Genomic DNA, 17,782 nt, shown 5'->3' on the forward strand with positions numbered 1-17,782 from the left:
GTGTTATCAAAAATACGAGGGTCTTACTTTGACAAACTTCTCGGAGGGAGCGAAGCAGCCAGCGCAGAGAGAGAGCAGGATCCAGCCACGTGCATGGCTACTCTTAGATGGGTTCTGGGTCAGCTGCTTACAGATCTGACAGTAGATCTCATCCCTGGTAATAGACACAACAGCCAGCCAATAACAGTGATGGTTAAGGGTCCCCATATTCAAACTAGCATACCACTTATAATACACGTCCAATATATTACTTAATCATTTCTTTGTGACCGGTGCAAACAATTACATTTATGTAATTTAGCAGATGCTCTTATCTAGAGCGACTTACAATTAGTGCATTCATCTTAAAATACTGTAGCTAGGTGAGACAATAACATATGACAATTGTAGTACATTTTCCCTCAACAAAGTATTTATCAGCAAAGTCTGTGATACTAGCAAAAAACTCAGTGGGAAGTATTTAAGATAGTGTACTCTTTAAAGAGGTAGTGTTTCAGACATTTTCGGGAAGATGGGCAGGGACTCCGCTGTCCTGACCATTGGGGTACCAGAACAGAGAAGAGCTTTGACTGGGCTGAGTGGGAGCTGCCTTCCTGTAGGTGTGGGATGGCCAAGCTACCAGAGTTGGCAGAACGGAGTGTTCGGGTTGGGGTGTAGGGTTTGAGCATAGCCTGAAGGTAGGGAGGGGCAGTTCTCTTGTTGGTCCGTAGGCAAGCACCAGGGTCTTGAAGATGATGCGAGCTTCGACTCGAAGCCAGTGGAGTGTGGGGAGGAGCCAGGTGACATGGGTTGAACAGGTGGGATGCGGCGTTCTGGATAAGTTGCAGCGGTTTTATGGCACAAGCGGGGAACCAACAGAGAGTTGCATTAGTCTAGATGGGAGATGACAAGTGCATGGATTAGGACCTGGCCGCTTCCTGTGTGAGGAAAGGTTGTACTTTACGGACGTTGTAGAGCATGAACCTGCAGGAGCGAGTATCTGCTTTGATGTTTACAGAGAACGACAGGGTGTTGTCCAGGGTCACGACAAGGGGCACCGTGGAGTTGTCAACTGTGATGGAGAGGTCTCAGAGCGGGCAGGCCTTCCCCGGGAAGAAGAGCAGCTCCATTTTGTCGAGGTTGCGCTTAAGGTGGTGGGCCAACATCCAAGCACTATGGTGGAAGCTCAGATCATCAATGAAGGAGGGGAGGCGTGGAAAGAACAGATTAAGAATGTAGAGAAAAAGTATTTCTGAGTAATTGGTAGAATAAATCAAAGGGTCGTAGGTCACCTGAGGACGGGCCTTAGGATGCCATTGCCGATGATGAAGTGCAGCTTCTCCAGGTTGGAGGTGGGCCGGTCCTCCAACATGCTGTTTCCCTGTAGGCTGTAATCACCGTCCATCAAAAGCCGGGTCACCTATAGGGGAGAAGAGGAGGCGGTGCCAACAGGGAACAGTCATGCCATTGGCGATTACTTCCATTCAGTCAGTTGGATATTGGTATTGGTAAAGGCTGAGTTGGCAACGGGGGGTTCGGATTACAGGGGTACCCACAGATGCTGAACACCCCCATAACAAATCAGAGTACCCATATAATCTGTCAAATATTAACATATCCATAAGCAGCAACAAGAATGTTGGTCCAACCCACTATTTTTGGGATTGTGTGGCTCAGTTGGTAAGAGCATGGTGCTGCTAACCGGCATATACTATCATTATTATGTTTTTTACTATTATTATTAAGAAAGCTATAATGAGACACAAACCTCCTCAGTGATCTTGGACTTTCTCTTCAGTGTGAGAGAGACCAGCTTGTGTCTCACACTGTTCTTCTTTTGCCCACCACCACCTTCAATTGAGCTGTTCTGTAAGAGGGAGAGAAAGGGCCGTAGTTGAGCTTTATGTTGTCTGTAAGTCTGTCTGTGTCCTGGATGACATACACAAAAAAATCCACCCATTCTACCAACGTCCTCCTTCTCATCTCCTCAATGCTCATTAAGAAATACTAGCGGCCATGACTGAAGGCAAACAAGAGTTGTCTTGGGGGTGGGGTTTGATGTGGGTCTTTGCCATTCAATTACAACAACCAAGTGCAGTAGAGTACAGCGAGGTAAGCTATGCTAGCTTTGCTATGGATAGAACAAAGATTTGAAGTTGAGGACTTCTCCCCTCCTGACTGACACACCATCTCAATTTAGTTCTATGTGTAGGCTAAAGCCTGACCTTGTGTTTAGCCAAACTGACAGCAGCTAGTTAGCATAGCTTGTTGATAGCTGCAGCTGGCTATCATATCTAGCTGATATTTCTCTGCCAAATCAGTTATGGCAAGATAGCAAGAGCCTGGAATGTGTTTCATAAGTAACTCATTCTACAGCACCTTGCTACGAAAGTAGCTTGCAACTTAGTTTCAACGTTTCATCACATAATGTAAATATACACTAAGTGGCCAGTTTATTGGGTACACTGATCTACATTGAACAAAAATATAAGCGCAACATGTAAAGTGTTGGTCCCATGTTTCATCAGCTGAAATAAAAGATCCCAGAAATGTTCCATACGCACAAAAAGCTTATTTCTCTCAAATGTTGTGCATAAATTTGCTTACATCCCTATTAGTGAGCATTTCTCCTTTGCCAAGATAATCCATCCACCTGACAGATGTGGCATATCAAGAAGCTGATTAAACAGCATGATCATTACACAGGAGTATTTCTGTCTGATTGGCGGGGCCTGGCTCCCCTGTGGGTGGGCCTAGCTGCCAAGTGGGTGGGCCTTTGCTCTCCCAGGCCCACCCATGGCTGCACCCTGCCCAGTCATGTGAAACCCATAGACTAAGGCCTAATTAATTAATTTCAATTGACTGATTTCCTTATTGTCACGATCGTCTTCCTGTGAGAGATTGGACCAAGGCGCAGCGTGTGCAAAATACATCTTCTTTTATTTCAGAAGACAGAAACAACAAGAAACGAACAACTATACGCAAACTAACAAAATAACAAACTGACGACCGTGAAGCTATACAGACAAATAGTGCTGACACAAACACTACACATAGACAATTACCCACAAACACATGATGCCCATGGCTGCCTTAAATATGGCTCCCAATTAGAGACAATAAACCACAGCTGTCTCTAATTGAGAACCAATCCAGGCAGCCATCGACATACAAACACCTAGACAAGACATTACCCCATTAAACCTACAAACCCCTAGACAAACCAAAACACATACTTCCCCATGTCACACCCTGACCTAACTAAAATAATACTGAAAACAAAGATAACTAAGGCCAGGGTGTGACACTTATATGAACTCTAATTGTTGCATGTTGCGTTTATATTTTTGTTCAGTATAGTACCGGGTTAGACCCCCATTGCCTCCAGAACAGCCTGAATTTTTTGTGAGCATGGACTCTACAAGGTGACAGATGCCAACAGTAAAGCATCCTGAGACCATTCATGTGTGGGGTTTCTTCTCGGCCAAGGGAGTGGGCTCACTCACAATTTTGCCTAAGAACACATCCATGAATAAAGAATGGTACCAACACATCCTCCGAGAGCAACTTCTCCCAACCATCCAGGAACAGTTTGGTGACAAACAATGCCTTTCCAGCATGATGGAGCACCTTGCCATAAGGCAAAAGTGATAACTAAGCGGCTCGGGGAACAAAACATTGATATTTTGAGTCCATGGCCAGGAAACTCCCCAGACCTTAATCCCATTGAGAACTTGTGGTCAATCCTCAAGAGGTGGGTGGACAAACAAAAACCCACAAATTCTGACAAACTCCAATCATTGATTATGCAAGAAAGGGCTGCCATCAGTCAAGATGTGGTCCAGAAGTTAATTGACAGCATGCTAGGGCGGATTGCAGAGGTCTTGAAAAAGAAGGGTCAACACTGCAAATATGGACTCTTTGCATCAACTTCATGTAATTGTTAATAAAAGCCTTTGACACTTATGAAATGCTTGTAATTATACTTCAGTATTCCATAGTAACATCTGGCAAAAATATCGAAAGACAAAGAAGCAGCAAACTTTGTGAAAATTAATATTTGTGTCATTCTCAAAACGTTTGGCCACGACTGTATATAGCTCCATTCTTGTGTATTGTATTCGTGTTACTATTTTATTATTATTTTTAAACTGCATTGGGAAGGGCTTGTAAACAAGCATTTCACGGTAAAGTCTACACCAGTTGTATTTGGTGAATGTTACAAATACAATTTTGCTTGATTTGAAAGCCCATTTTCATTAGAGTAGTTATTTCCCAGGCAAGGACAAGTACTAACCACACGTCTTGTCTGGGGAAGACGTTCCAGTGTGCGAGTTCATTTTGCATCACCTGGTGCCCCAGGTGCTCATTTGAAACCATTCCATTGGTCCTCCTAAGGAGAGATCTCCGCCCGCCTGAGGCACCGGGCCATGCAAAGCGAACTCGCCCAGTCTTTTCCCAGTTGACTTAATTGCAGTCCGAACCAAATCCTCAAGTCATGACGCAGTCACTTACCAAACTCCATTTTGGATGAGACTGACTTTATGACCAAAATGATCCTTTTTACACTTTGTACTCAAATTTGACACAAAAATAAATGTTTGTCTCCATCCCACATAACCAAGTTTTCCTTTTGAAAACGGACTATCAAGGGCAGTTGACCTTTAACCGCTCCCTTAGGCCAGTGTTTCTCAATCCCGCTCCTGGGGACCAATTTTTTTATTTTTGCCCTAGCACTAACACATTCCAATAATGATTCCAATAATCAAAGGCTTGATAAGTTGATTAGTTGAATTAGATGTCTGCGTGCTAGAACAAAAACAAAAATGTACACCCCTTTGGATCCCCAGGACCAGGATTGAAAAACACTGCCTTAAGCCTTATTTATACCTTGGGCAAGTACACAAAACAAGAACGCAATTAGCGACGCTACTACACTATTTTACTTGAATAATTGCATTCTTATATTGTGTATTTGTGTTAGTTATAAATTAGGCTTTAAACCCTTGCTATTATGTTCTCCCTCCAAAGGACATCCCTTCCTGTCCCATTTTACATTGAATAGCTCACAATCAATGTTCCCTCTAAGCTGTGTGCATGTAGCCCCTAGACTGCTCCACCGCTCCCGGGACAGCCGGGCAGAAATATCAGTCCACAGAGTGAAGCACCAGATTGAACTTCACTCAACTTGACTGGTCAATCTCTAAGGAATTCCTAGTCAATCGCCAAACATTTCTGTAAAAAAAAGTTACTTTTTTATTTATTTGTCTCTGGCTGTTGAATTTAGATGCACCAGATTTAGCTGCGCTGCACGCCGGGTAGGCTAACTGTTTGAACCATTTCATGTGTCTGAAGGTACTCTGCCTTCCCGGCGGGCCCAGAGAGCAAATCTAGTGCACTGTCTACTGCTGGCCAATCAGATGGCTCAAATTACTGTGTCTGCAGCAAGGTAGCAGGCATAAAAGAAAGCTACAGAAAAGTTGATACTGTGAGATTTCAAAACATTTAAAACCATAGAGACTGTCAACGAATACAGCAAAGAGCTTCTGTTTTTATGAGGGAGTTTAATGTTTAAGTTCTTACTCAGCACTGTCAACACTTTGTATTCAACACTTTAATAAGACATAAAATCAGTGTTCTTCCTATTTCCACTCAGTGCTACAAAAAGCACTGCAGCAGTAATGAATAAGTAGGAAAGCATTGTTGTTATTATTAGCAGCTTAAGTCTTTTTTAATATCAAGGAATATTTCACTTTCTCGGTTCATACTGTAGGAGTAACAACATGAATTTGTGCATGAGGCAAATAATGCGGTGCGACTCGGGTTTCACCATCAGCTGGAAGGCGGTCCCTTTTTGGTCAGTCAGTGGAAGAAAGGGGGAGCGAAGGGATGTTAAGAGACTGATCATCAGATGCAGGCACCATCAATCCAGTAAAATAAAAATAAAAATAAAATTATTTAAATGTACGCTCACTCAGCTGTGCATCACAAGCAGTGGCAATTTTAGCATGTAAATCTTGGTGGGGCCAAAAACATAATTGTGGGATGCATGCCAGCAAAGCCACTACACAACACAACACTAAACAATACATTCATGGCACTATAACGGTGACAAACGGTGCCCACAAACTGTTAGGGCCTACATAAAGCTATCCCAACAGCAGAGTCCAAACTGCAGTCCCAACACCTTACCAGCGGAGCCTTGTCTGGCAGAGAAACAGTTCATCCAGCCTCATTTACTGCCTTAAAAAAAAAAACATATCTGACATGGCTGACTTGCTTAAACAAATGTGGTTTCTACTGACAATTGAGATCTACAAACTATGGCATAAGGGGACAAGAGGCAATCCGTAATTTCGATTAAGACATTAATGAGCGAGCTAGGACGGACGTAGTCAATATAACTATTTGTTCAGCACTTTTGAAATATAGGTTACATGTGCACCACCAAGTCAGAACAGTAGGCTAAATTAAGAGGGGAAAATAGACCAAATTATTAGGGTGAGGCACATTGGCTACTAACAGCTTACTACACAACATACACTTAGTATTACTTTCTTAGCTATGGTAAATATATCTCCCTGGCATATTACATAATTTATGCAGCAGCATACAAGACATTGTTGGACTCACCTTGTTGGGCTGTGTTCACAGCACTCACTTGAAAGGAGAGCCGCACACTCTAGGAGCTCAGATGAAAAAATTTCATATCCAACGTTTTGACAGCCAAGTTGTCTTCATCAGGGTATAATCACAAACACTGCGGGATGACTCGTTTATATAGTGTCAAATGACACACAGGTGTCTGTAATCATGGCCAAGTGTGGCCTAATATCATTGGTTAATTCTCAAATATAAAAATGGCATACAAAGAACAGCATACAAAAAACTAATGGATAGCATTAGATCATCGATTCATTTTAGATTACACAAGCTTACAAACAATTACAATGGCAAAGTCACAATAATCACAAGAATGGCTTCAGATCAAAGTCTACGTTGAGACCGAAGGGAGCAAGGGTCTTTAAGTTAAAGATCCAGGCAGCCTCTCGTTTTAACAATAAATTATCAAGGTCACCCCTCTCCTAGGGAGGGTGACATGTTCGATGCCAATATAACCTAGAGACGAAATCGAGTGGTTTGCTTCCAAACTGGGTAAGTCAAGTTTTTGCACCTAATGGTGCTACGATGCTCTGAGATACGTACTTTTAATTCGCGCTTTGTTTTACCCACATAATTTTTACCACAAGGACAAGTTATAAGATAAATAACTGCCTTAGTGGAGCACGTAATAACACCTTTGATTGGGATCGATTTCCCTGTTTGTGGGTGTTTGAAGGATCTACATAGATAAGTGCCATTGCATTGAGCACAGCCATTACACTTGTAATTTCCATACAGTAGAGGCGCAAATAGACGTTGTTGAGGAATATCTTGGGGTGGTAAATCAGAGTGTACCAATTAGTACCACTTTTTTTGCGTCTCAGCCATATTTCTGTCGAAATCTGATTGTTTTTTGCAAATTCTTTTGATTCGACAGAATTGGCTGTAGGGCAAACTATTTGTCAAGGGAAGTGGGTGACGACTGTCAGCCCTCAACAAACTGTTACGATCAATATACCGTTTCCAAATAATGATGTTAGGCAAGATTTTTTTTTTGAGAGGCTTGAATATAGACTGTTTCTCCATGTAACCAACATACAAATTAGCATAGTTAGGAGCCATGGGGATCCCATAGCAGTACCCTTTGTCTGAATAAAGAAATAATTTAGAAACATGAAATAGTTATGTGTGAGTACTATTTCAGCCAATGTTATTATGCAGGCACTGGAAGGTAGTTCATTAGGGTCACGTTGCAGAAGAAAATGTTCCATAGCTTCAATACCGCCCTCTTGTGGAATATTTGTGTATAACGACTCAACATCAAAAGTAACTAACAAAGTATTCTCTGGGAGAGGATCAAGAGATTCAATGATAGAGATCATACTGCTGGTGTCCTTTACAAAGGAGGGGAGCTGTTCTGCTAGTGGTCTAATAAAAAAGTCAACAAAAGTAGATAGAGGGGCCGTTACTGCATCAATGCCCGCTACAATAGGGCGCCCTGGAGGTTTTGTAACATTCTTGTGTAATTTCGGTATAGAAAGTGGCAATTTTAGGGTGTTAATCTTGGTGTTCTCTGGCAAATGCCAAACTGTAAGCACAACCCCCACCTGTAGACGTCGGGCCCTCATACCACCCTCATGGAGTCTGTTTCTGACCGTTTGAGCAGACACATGCACATTTGTGGCCTGCTGGAGGTAATTTTGCAGGGCTCTGGCAGTGCTCCTCCTTGCACAAAGGCGGAGGTAGCGGTCCTGCTGCTGGGTTGTTGCCCTCCTACGGCCTCCTCCACGTCTCCTGATGTACTGGCCTGTCTCCTGGTAGCGCCTCCATGCTCTGGACACTACGCTGACAGACACAGCAAACCTTCTTGCCACAGCTCGCATTGATGTGCCATCCTGGATGAGCTGTACTACCTGAGCCACTTGTGTGGGTTGTAGACTCCGTCTCATGCTACCACTAGAGTGAGAGCACCGCCAGCATTCAAAAGTGACCAAAACATCAGCCAGGAAGCATAGGAACTGAGAAGTGGTCTGTGGTCACCACCTGCAGAACCACTCCTTTATTGGGGGTGTCTTGCTAATTGCCTATAATTTCTACCTTTTGTCTATTCCATTTGCACAACAGCATGTGAAATTTATTGTCAATCAGTGTTGCTTCCTAAGTGGACAGTTTGATTTCACAGAAGTGTGATTGACTTGGAGTTACATTGTGTTGTTTAAGTGTTCCCTTTATTTTTTTGAGCAGTGTATATTTTTAAATCCTGAACAACAATTCATTGGCAGGGCAATTCAAGCAAAGCCAATATGCGGTGATAATGATTTGGGCCTATAGCCTACTTTACAAACATCATTGCTACAGTACTGTTTTTAATTGGTTAATGCTGCATTTGGCTTATGTTTTTTAAGTCATGTTAAAAAAAAATCTGAGTGGTAGATCTCGACTTGCATTTTGACTCAAAGTGATTTTGACTCAGAAAAGGTTTGTGACCACTGTTCTAAAGTTTTCCCTGTTCATTTCCCTTTACTGTGGCAATTGTGATCGAATCAACGCAATATTAACCACTTTCAATGCAACATACAGAAACAAAACAAACTACTGTAGGCAAGAGATTTGTTGTAGGCAGAAAGCATCGGAGTAGGATTCTATTGCATTGACATGCACTACTCAGCACGTACTCTATACAGACCAGTGCGGCATAAACAATCAGAGCTGCAGTAGGTCTATATGCACATTTTGTTCATATACTTTGCTAGTTAGTGAGTTATTAGCCCAGTTGTAGATCATTTGTAGTCAGCAATAGGGGAGTGATTGCTTCCTACAAGAGCACAAAACGTGTACATTTCTAGACATCTTTGAAAAGCAAGTCAGGTAAACATCTTTTTTTTCTCTTAAAGGTGGCAGTGTTGTATTTTGAGACAGGCTTGAATAAGCTAAGTAGCCAATAGGCAGAGAGTAGCATAATTTGTCTGATTCTCTATAATAATGGTATGGGAATATTAATGCATTTTATTTTGCAAAGTGGTTTCTTGTATCAAATAACCCAACACCGGAGCGGGTCGAGAGTTTAAAGTTCCTTGGTGTCCACATCACCAACAATCTATCATGGTCCAAACACACCAACACAGTCGTGAAGAGGGCACGACAACACCGTTTCCCTCAGCAGACTGAAAAGATTTGGCATGGGTCCCCATATCCTCAAAAAGTTCAACAACTGCACCATTGAGAGCATCCTGACCTGTTGCATCACCGCCTGGTATGGCAACTGCTCGGCATCCAACCGTAAGGCGCTACAGAGGGTAGTGCGTATGGCCCAGTACATCACTTGGGCCAAGCTTCCTGCCATCCAGGACCTGCATACTAGGCAGTATCAGAGGAGAGCTCAAAACATTTTAAAAGATCGCAGTCACCCAAGTCATATACTGTTCTCTCTGCTACCGCACAGCAAGCGGTACCGGAGTGCCAAGTCTAGGTCCAAAAGGCTTCTTAACAGCTTCTACCACCAAGCCATAAGACTGCTGAACAATTCATCAAATGGCCACCCGGACTATTTACATTGACGACCCCCCCCATGTAATCACTATACCCCTACCTACATGTACAAATTATCTCGACTAACCTGTACCCCCCACATATAGCCTCGTTATTGTTATTTTATTGTGTTACTTTTTATCTTATTTTTTTACTTTAGTTTATTTAAGAAATATTTTCTCAACTCTCTTTCTTGAACTGCACTGTTGGTTAAGGGTTTGTAAGTAAGCATTTCATGGTAAGGTCTACACCTGTATTCGGCGCATGTGACAAATAACATTTGATTTGAACAACATTTTCAGTTACCTCCTTGTCTGAAGGACAAGTGGATAAACAGGTTAATGTCAAGCCCTGTGTTCAATACAGGCCTCATGGAATGTAGACCTATATTGAAAATCACACTTTGGATGCTACTGAAGGCTGAATGATAGAACAGCTATTTCCATGTTAAAATTTAATGGGCTGCATTTTCTCCATTGTTTTTGATGGAAGGACACTCTGGTAGGCCTGCAGTATGATCAAATAGCCACAGTAGTCTACTTGGCCACTGTTAAAACTGTAACTTAAAGCGGGTACAACCTTAGTGTTCACAGTAAACGCGCGCTGGAAGTTGCACAGAATTTTCACAACATTCAAATTTGGGCAAAAAAAAAAAAAAAAAAAGAAAAACTTTTTGCACACCTCCCCCGACTCCTCAACCCCACATTCGCTCATATCCTCCCTTTCATCCCTTCTCTTCCCACCCTACTCCAACCCACTCTCTCTCTTCTTCTCACTCATTTATCTTTCCTTTACCCCCTCCCCCACTCTTCCCACCCACATTCTATCCCCTGTCTCAACTATGTTTAGGAGAGGGGAAGCTGATCCTGAATCTGTACCTAGGGGAGGCTTCACTTCGGAGCTCACCCTCACCTCTGCCTCCACAGTCTGGAGCTCCTGCAGATCTCTCTTGTAGGTCCTCTTGCTCAGCGTCTCGTAGATCTTGGTCATGACGGGGATCTTCTCTGAGCCGTCACTGATGGCGATGTGGTACTTCGGTTCAGGCAGGTCCCCCATGAACCTCAGCACCGTGATCCACACCGCCAGCGCTGCCTGGGGGATGGGGGGATTGGGATTGGTTTTCAAGAGATTGCTTGGCCAAATTGCTAAATTATAGTGCATTCGGAAAGTATTTAGACCCCTTCCCTTTTTACACATTTTGTTACGTTACAGCCTTATTCTAAAATGGATTAAATTAATGTTTTTGCTCATCACTCTACACACAATACCCCATAATAACAAACCGAAAACAGTTTGACATTTTTGATAAATTGTGTTATTTTTTTAAACAGAAATATTTTTTATTTATTCACATAAGTATTCAGACCCTTTGCTATGAAACTAGCATTTTAGTTCAGGTGCATCCTGTTTCCATTGATCATCCTTGAGATGTTTCTACAAATTGATTGGAGTCCACCTGTGGTAAATTCAATTGATTGGACGTGATATGGAAAGGCACACATCTGTCTATACAAGGTCCCACAGTTGACAGTGCATGTCAGAGAAAAAAACAAGCCACGAGGTCGAAGGAATTGTCCGTAGAGCCCCGAGACAGGATTGTGTCTAGGCACAGATCTTGGGAAGGGTACCAAAACATTTCTGCAGCATCGAAGGTCCCCAAGAACACAGTGGCCTCCATCTTTCTTAAATGGAAGAAGTTTGGCCACTCGGCCAAACTGAGCAATTGTAGGAGAAGGACCTTGGTCAGGGAGGTGACCAAGAACCCGATGGTCACTCTGACAGAGCTCCAGAGTTCATCCGTGGAGATGGGAGAACCTTCCAGAAGGACAACCATTTTTGCAGCACTCCACCAATCAGGCCTTCATGATAGGGATGTCAGAAGGAAGCCAATCCTCAGTAAAAGGCACATGACAGCCCGCTTGGAGTTTGCCAAAAGGTACCTAAAGACTCTCTGGTCTGATGAAACCAAGATTGAACTCTGGCCTGAATGCCAAGAGTCACATCCGGAGGAAACCTGGCACCATCCCTACAGTGAAGCGATGGTGGTGGCAGCATCATGCTGTAGGGATGTTTTTCAGCGGCAGGGACCAGGATCGAGGGAAAGATGAATGGAGCAAAGTACAGAGAGATCCTTGATGAAAACCTGCTCCAGAGCGCTCAGGACCACAGACTGGAGGGAAGGATTACCTTCCAACAAAACAACGACCCTAAGCACACAGCCAAGACAATGCAGGAGTGGCATCTGGACAAGTCTCTTATTGTCCTTGAGTGGCCCAGCCAGAGCTCGGACTTGAACCTTATCGAACATCTGTGGAGAGACCTGAAAATAGATGTGCAGCTGGCAGAAAGGATCTGTTGAGAAGAATGGGAGAAATTCTCCAAATGCAGGTGTGCCAAGCTTGCAGCATTATACCCAAGAAGACTTGAGGCTGTAATCGCTGCCAAAGGTGCTTTAACAAAGTACTGAGTAAAGGGTCTGGATACTTATGTAAATGTGATGTGATTTTTTATTTTTGTACACATTTGCAAAAAAATCTAAAAACCTGTTTTTGCTTTGTCATTATGGGATATTGTGTGTAGATTGATGAGGGAAAAAACTATTTGATACATTTTAGAATAAGGCTGCAACGTAAGAAATTGTGAAAAAAGTCAGGGGGGTTTGAAAACTTTACGAATGCACTGTATGTATGTATATATATATGATTTTTAAGTAATTAATTTGCTTAATAAAATGCAAATTAATTACTTAAAAATCATACAATGTGATTTTCTGGATTTTTGTTTTAGATTCCGTCTCTCACAGTCTCTCACAAAAATTGCAGACCTCTACATGCTTTGTAAGTTGGAAAACCTGCAAAATCGGCAGTGTATCAAATACTTGTTCTCCCCACTGTATATACACACACATATATATGTATGTATATATATATATATATACACACACATATATATTATATACACACACACACACACACATATATATATAAAAAGATAAGCACAAATTAAATAACTAAAATATAGTCATTGCATAAGTACAGTATTTTGCTCCCTGAGTCAATACATGCTAGTAACACCTTTGGCATCGATTACAGCTGTGAGTCTTCTTGGGTAAGTCTATAAGAGCTTTGCACATCTGCATTGTGCAATATTTGCCCATTATTATTTTCACAATTCTTCAAGCTCTGTCAAGATGTTGGTGATCATGGATAGATAGCAATTTTCAAGTCTTGCCATAGATTTTCAAGCAGATTTAAGTCACAACTGTAAATTGGCCACTCAGGAACATTCACCGTCTTCTTGGTAAGCAACTCCAGTGTAAGTTTGGCCTTGTGTTGGAGGTTATTGTCCTGCTGAAAGGTGAATTCCTCTCCCAGTCTCTGGTGTAAAGCCGACTGAAGCAGGTTTTCCTCTAGGATTTTGCCTGTGCTTAGCTCCATCCCGTTTCTTTTCATCCTGACTACCCAGTATCTGCTGATGTCAAGCATACCCATACCATGATGCAGACACCACCATGCTCGAAAATAAGGAAGCAGTTAGTTAGTGCCTTGTTGCATACAAAATGCATGTTTTCAAATATTTGTATTCTGTATATTTGTTTTTTTGTTTTCACTCCGTCATTTAGGTCATTATTGTGGAGACACTACAATGTTGTTGATCCATCCTCAGTTCTCCCATTACAGCCATTGAACTCTGTAGCCATTTGGGCTGAATACTTACGCAACGACTATATTTTAGTTTTATATTTTTTTTATTTAACTTAATTTATTTTCTTCCACTTTGACAGAGTATTTTGTGTTGATTGTTGACAATAAAATTACAAAGAGGGATTATAATGGATTTAATTGTATCACAATAAAATGTTTTACAAAGAAATCCAAGAGGTCTGAATAATTTTGTAAGGCACTGTATTGGTTTCCTGACCCAGTAAGCAGTATTTGGACAGACAGCCATCTTTGGTTTGGTTTAACTGGCTGCAGTCACCAAATGTTAACTTTAGTATGTTTGCCCCCCCTCCTCCACACACAAAAGTTCCGTTAGGTATTAGCATGTTCTTAATTTCGTGCCCAAATTATCTGAAATTGATTGTGTGTGTGGGGGGGGGTAGCCTGAGTGGGGTTAATGTAATATTCAGTTAGACACTCATGACTCAGGGCTCATGTGCAAAGCTGTAGGACCACAATGGCGAACACACACACGATTGGTAAAAGGTCAAAAGTCAGAGGTCAACTCACCAGCTGGTCACCCTCATCCTCATGGAAGAGCAGAGGCTGCTTGAGCGGGCGCCGCACGTATGTGTGTGTGGTGGTGCCCTGGAAGTACATGGTGGCGAACTTGGAGAACTTGTACTCCGACAGGTCCTCTTCCTCGTCGTCAGGCAGAGGGAGAGCTTCGTCTAAGTCCTCCTCCTCCCCCTCGGCCCGCAGAGCCACTTCCAGGTCCTACAACACACCCATGTAAACAGACACAGAGACACAGAGGCATGCACAGAGGGAGGGAAGCAGGCACGCATAGAGGCACATGTGTGCACACACACATAGGCACACCAGTGGCATAGCGCAGTTTTGCACTGATACCATTTTTCCCCCCAGAATATTGACATGGTCTGAGAAAGGGATCTTTTTTTGCCATCGGGGAGAGAAATGTACATTTTATAGCTAATCTCATGTTATTTTACATATTGTGCCATGAGGTGGAGAGAAAACGTTGCTGTTTTAGAGCTCAGGGATTCTGGAAAGATGAGACAATCTCAACATTTTCCACAAAAATATGAACAACATTTTAAATATATATTTTAATAGACCAAAGTATCAGCCTCCTAATTCGACTTTTTTTAATCGTAAAGTGCAACTAACTGGATTTATGTCAACTCTGCCAGACACCATAAAAGGCATTTCATTTTTATAATTATTTTAAGGCCTTTGCTGTTTAATTTGAACAAATCTGTAATACAAATCTCAAAACGTATTTTTGTTTTGGTTTATAGCACTATTAAGAGCTCCAGTATTTTTTTCGAGCTTCAAGCTTCAAGATTTTTTTCGAGAAATACTTCAATTGTTTAAACATATGTTGCAGAACAGAGGTCTTGTTGCACTACATGTAATGAGGACATGAATAAGGGTGTAGTTGACCCTGCTCATTCCTGATTCATTTAGGATTTGAGACAAACCTGATGAGAGCTATTTGGGGGGGGGGGGGGGGGGGGGGGGGGTTGGGTCCTTGCGGAGGCTGCGGGTGTGTGTGCTACGCCAGTGAGGCACACATGTAGGCAGGGATACAGGCAGGTGCATCCACCCACCCACGCACAGACAGACATATACATCAAGGCACACAGACACACACATCCTACATCTAAACCCATACCCCTTACATCTATACCCCTACCCCTTGCACATACACCACTGTACCTACACAGACAGTATCTACTACCATACTTCCCACCACCGCCCCTAACCCCCCCCCATCTCACCTCGAAGCCGGCCGGCCCCTGTCCCTCCAGGTTGGGCAGTGCCCCTGTGTTCCCCAGGAAGCCAAACATCTGGTCCACCATGTCTGAGTGGTCCACAGGCTGCTGCCTCTCCCGCTCCACCTGTTGGGTTGAGGTTGAGTTATAGGCACAGAGTAAAAACAAAGGACAACAAACATATAACACAGGGTACTCTATGTGTAGCTTGGACAGCATGAACCGATCTGGGACTGACTATTGCATATGCAGGTGAGGAAGAGAAAACCAAAATGGGTAATACATTGATCATGTGAATAATAAAAACGTAAGTCGACAGAGTATGATATGAAAGTTTACCAGATAAACTAAAGACAAGATATTGGGTAATATTAATATTGAATAGGTTAATTAATAGGCTATTTTAGCTTGTGAGCTCTACTTCTGGTTGAAATAATTCAAAACCTCCACATAACCTCTTTATAGAACAAATGTATCTTACATTTAAGTCAAATTTGTGACCTAACATCAATTCATGACTAAGGGAAAATTTGACGAAAGTGGAAGTTAAGATTTGCCCCTAAGTAAACAATTAGGTGCTTTAGGAACCTGTTCCACCATCTCCTTCTTTCGTCGTGCCTCCTCCCGTGCCTCCATCTCCCTCTCCTCCTCCTGACGGGTCAGCTCGGCCAGGCGCTCCTTGTGACTCCTCTCGGCCTCGGCCCGCGCCCGTCGCACCGTCATCTGGTTCCTCAGGCGCTCCTCCTCGACCAGACGCTGGCCCTCTGCCTCTTGGCGCCGCCGGTGCTGAGAAATGGGTGAGAGAGTTGTTTAAATCACTTACAAATTCTCATAAATGTTCTTAAATGTTTCTAGAAGCTGGTAAGACGAGGGGTGGGGGTGTGTGTCTTTTTGGCAATAACAGCTGGTGCGCGAAGTCTAATATTAAAGAAGTCTCAAGGTATTGCTCACCTGAGGGAGAGTACCTTATGATAAGCTGTAGACCACACTATCTCCCAAGAGAATTCTCATCTATATTATCCATAGCCGTCTATTTACCACCACAAACCGATGCTGGCACTAAGACCACACTCAACCAACTCTATAAAGGCCATATGCAAACAAGAAAAGGCTTATCCAGAAGTGGCGCTCCTAGTGGCCGGGGACTTTAATGCAGGCATACTTAAATAAGTTTTACCAAATTTTTACCAGCATGTCACATGTGCAACCAGAGGGGAAAAAAACTTGAGACCACCTTTACTCCACACACAGAGATGTATACAAAGATCTCCCCGCCCTCCATTTGGCAAATCTGACCATAAAAAACTAAAGCAGGAAGTACCAGTGACTCGCTCAATACGGAAGTGGTCAGATGACACCGATGCTACGCTACAGAACTGTTTTGCTAGCACAAACTGGAATATGTTCCCGGGATTCATCCAATGGCATTGAGGAGAATACCACCTCAGTCATCAGCTTCATCAATAAGTGCATCGATGACGTCGTCCTCACAGTGACCGTATGGACATATCCAAAACAGAAGCCATGGATTACAGGCAACATCCGCATCGAGCTAAATGCAAGAACTGTCGCTTTCAAGGAGCGGGACACTAATCCGGATGCTTATAAGAAATCCCGCTATGCCCTCAGACGAACCATCAAACAAGCAAAGCCTCAATACAGGATTAAGATTGAATCCTACTACACCGGCTCTGACGCCCGTCGGATGTGGCAGGGCTTGAAAACTATTACGGACTACAAAGGGAAACCAAGACGCGAGCTGCCCAGTGACGCGAGCCTACCAGACGAGCGAAATGCCTTTTATGCTCACTTCGAGGCAAGCAACACCGAAGCATGCACAAGAGCACCAGCTGTTCTGGATGACTGTGTGATAACGCTCTCGGTAGCCGATGTGAGCAAGACCTTTAAATAGGTCAACATTCACAAAACCGCAGGGCCAGACGGATTGCATACCGCCTCAAAAGATCCACAGACGACGCAATCTCAATCGCACTACCACAATGCCCTTTCCCACCTGGAAAAAAGCAACACCTATGTGAGAATGCTGTTCATTGACTACAGCTCAGCGTTCAACACCATAGTGCCCACGAAGCGCATCACTAAGCTAAGGACCCTGGGACTAAACACCCCCCTCCGCAACTGGATCCTGGACTTCCTGACGGGCCGCCCCCAGGTGGTAAGGGTAGGCAACAACACGTCTGCCACGCTGAT

General features: G+C 43.1%; 1 protein-coding gene across 1 annotated transcript in view; it reads right to left on the reverse strand.

The window, feature by feature from the left end:
* The window catches only part of LOC120043878 (unconventional myosin-VIIa-like), a 75,125-nt gene that overhangs the window by 31,670 nt on the left and 25,673 nt on the right, over positions 1–17,782 (reverse strand). The window contains exons 21-27 of the mRNA XM_038988483.1: positions 16,160–16,357; positions 15,578–15,697; positions 14,343–14,549; positions 11,023–11,202; positions 1,748–1,846; positions 1,272–1,399; positions 28–154 (exon numbers count right to left, since the gene is read on the reverse strand). Of these exons, the coding sequence (XP_038844411.1) occupies positions 28–154; positions 1,272–1,399; positions 1,748–1,846; positions 11,023–11,202; positions 14,343–14,549; positions 15,578–15,697; positions 16,160–16,357 (1,059 nt within the window). The remainder of the gene's footprint in view (positions 1–27; positions 155–1,271; positions 1,400–1,747; positions 1,847–11,022; positions 11,203–14,342; positions 14,550–15,577; positions 15,698–16,159; positions 16,358–17,782) is intronic.

Source organism: Salvelinus namaycush, chromosome 3 (genome assembly GCF_016432855.1).
Source record: "Salvelinus namaycush isolate Seneca chromosome 3, SaNama_1.0, whole genome shotgun sequence".
Lineage (NCBI taxonomy): Eukaryota > Metazoa > Chordata > Actinopteri > Salmoniformes > Salmonidae > Salvelinus > Salvelinus namaycush.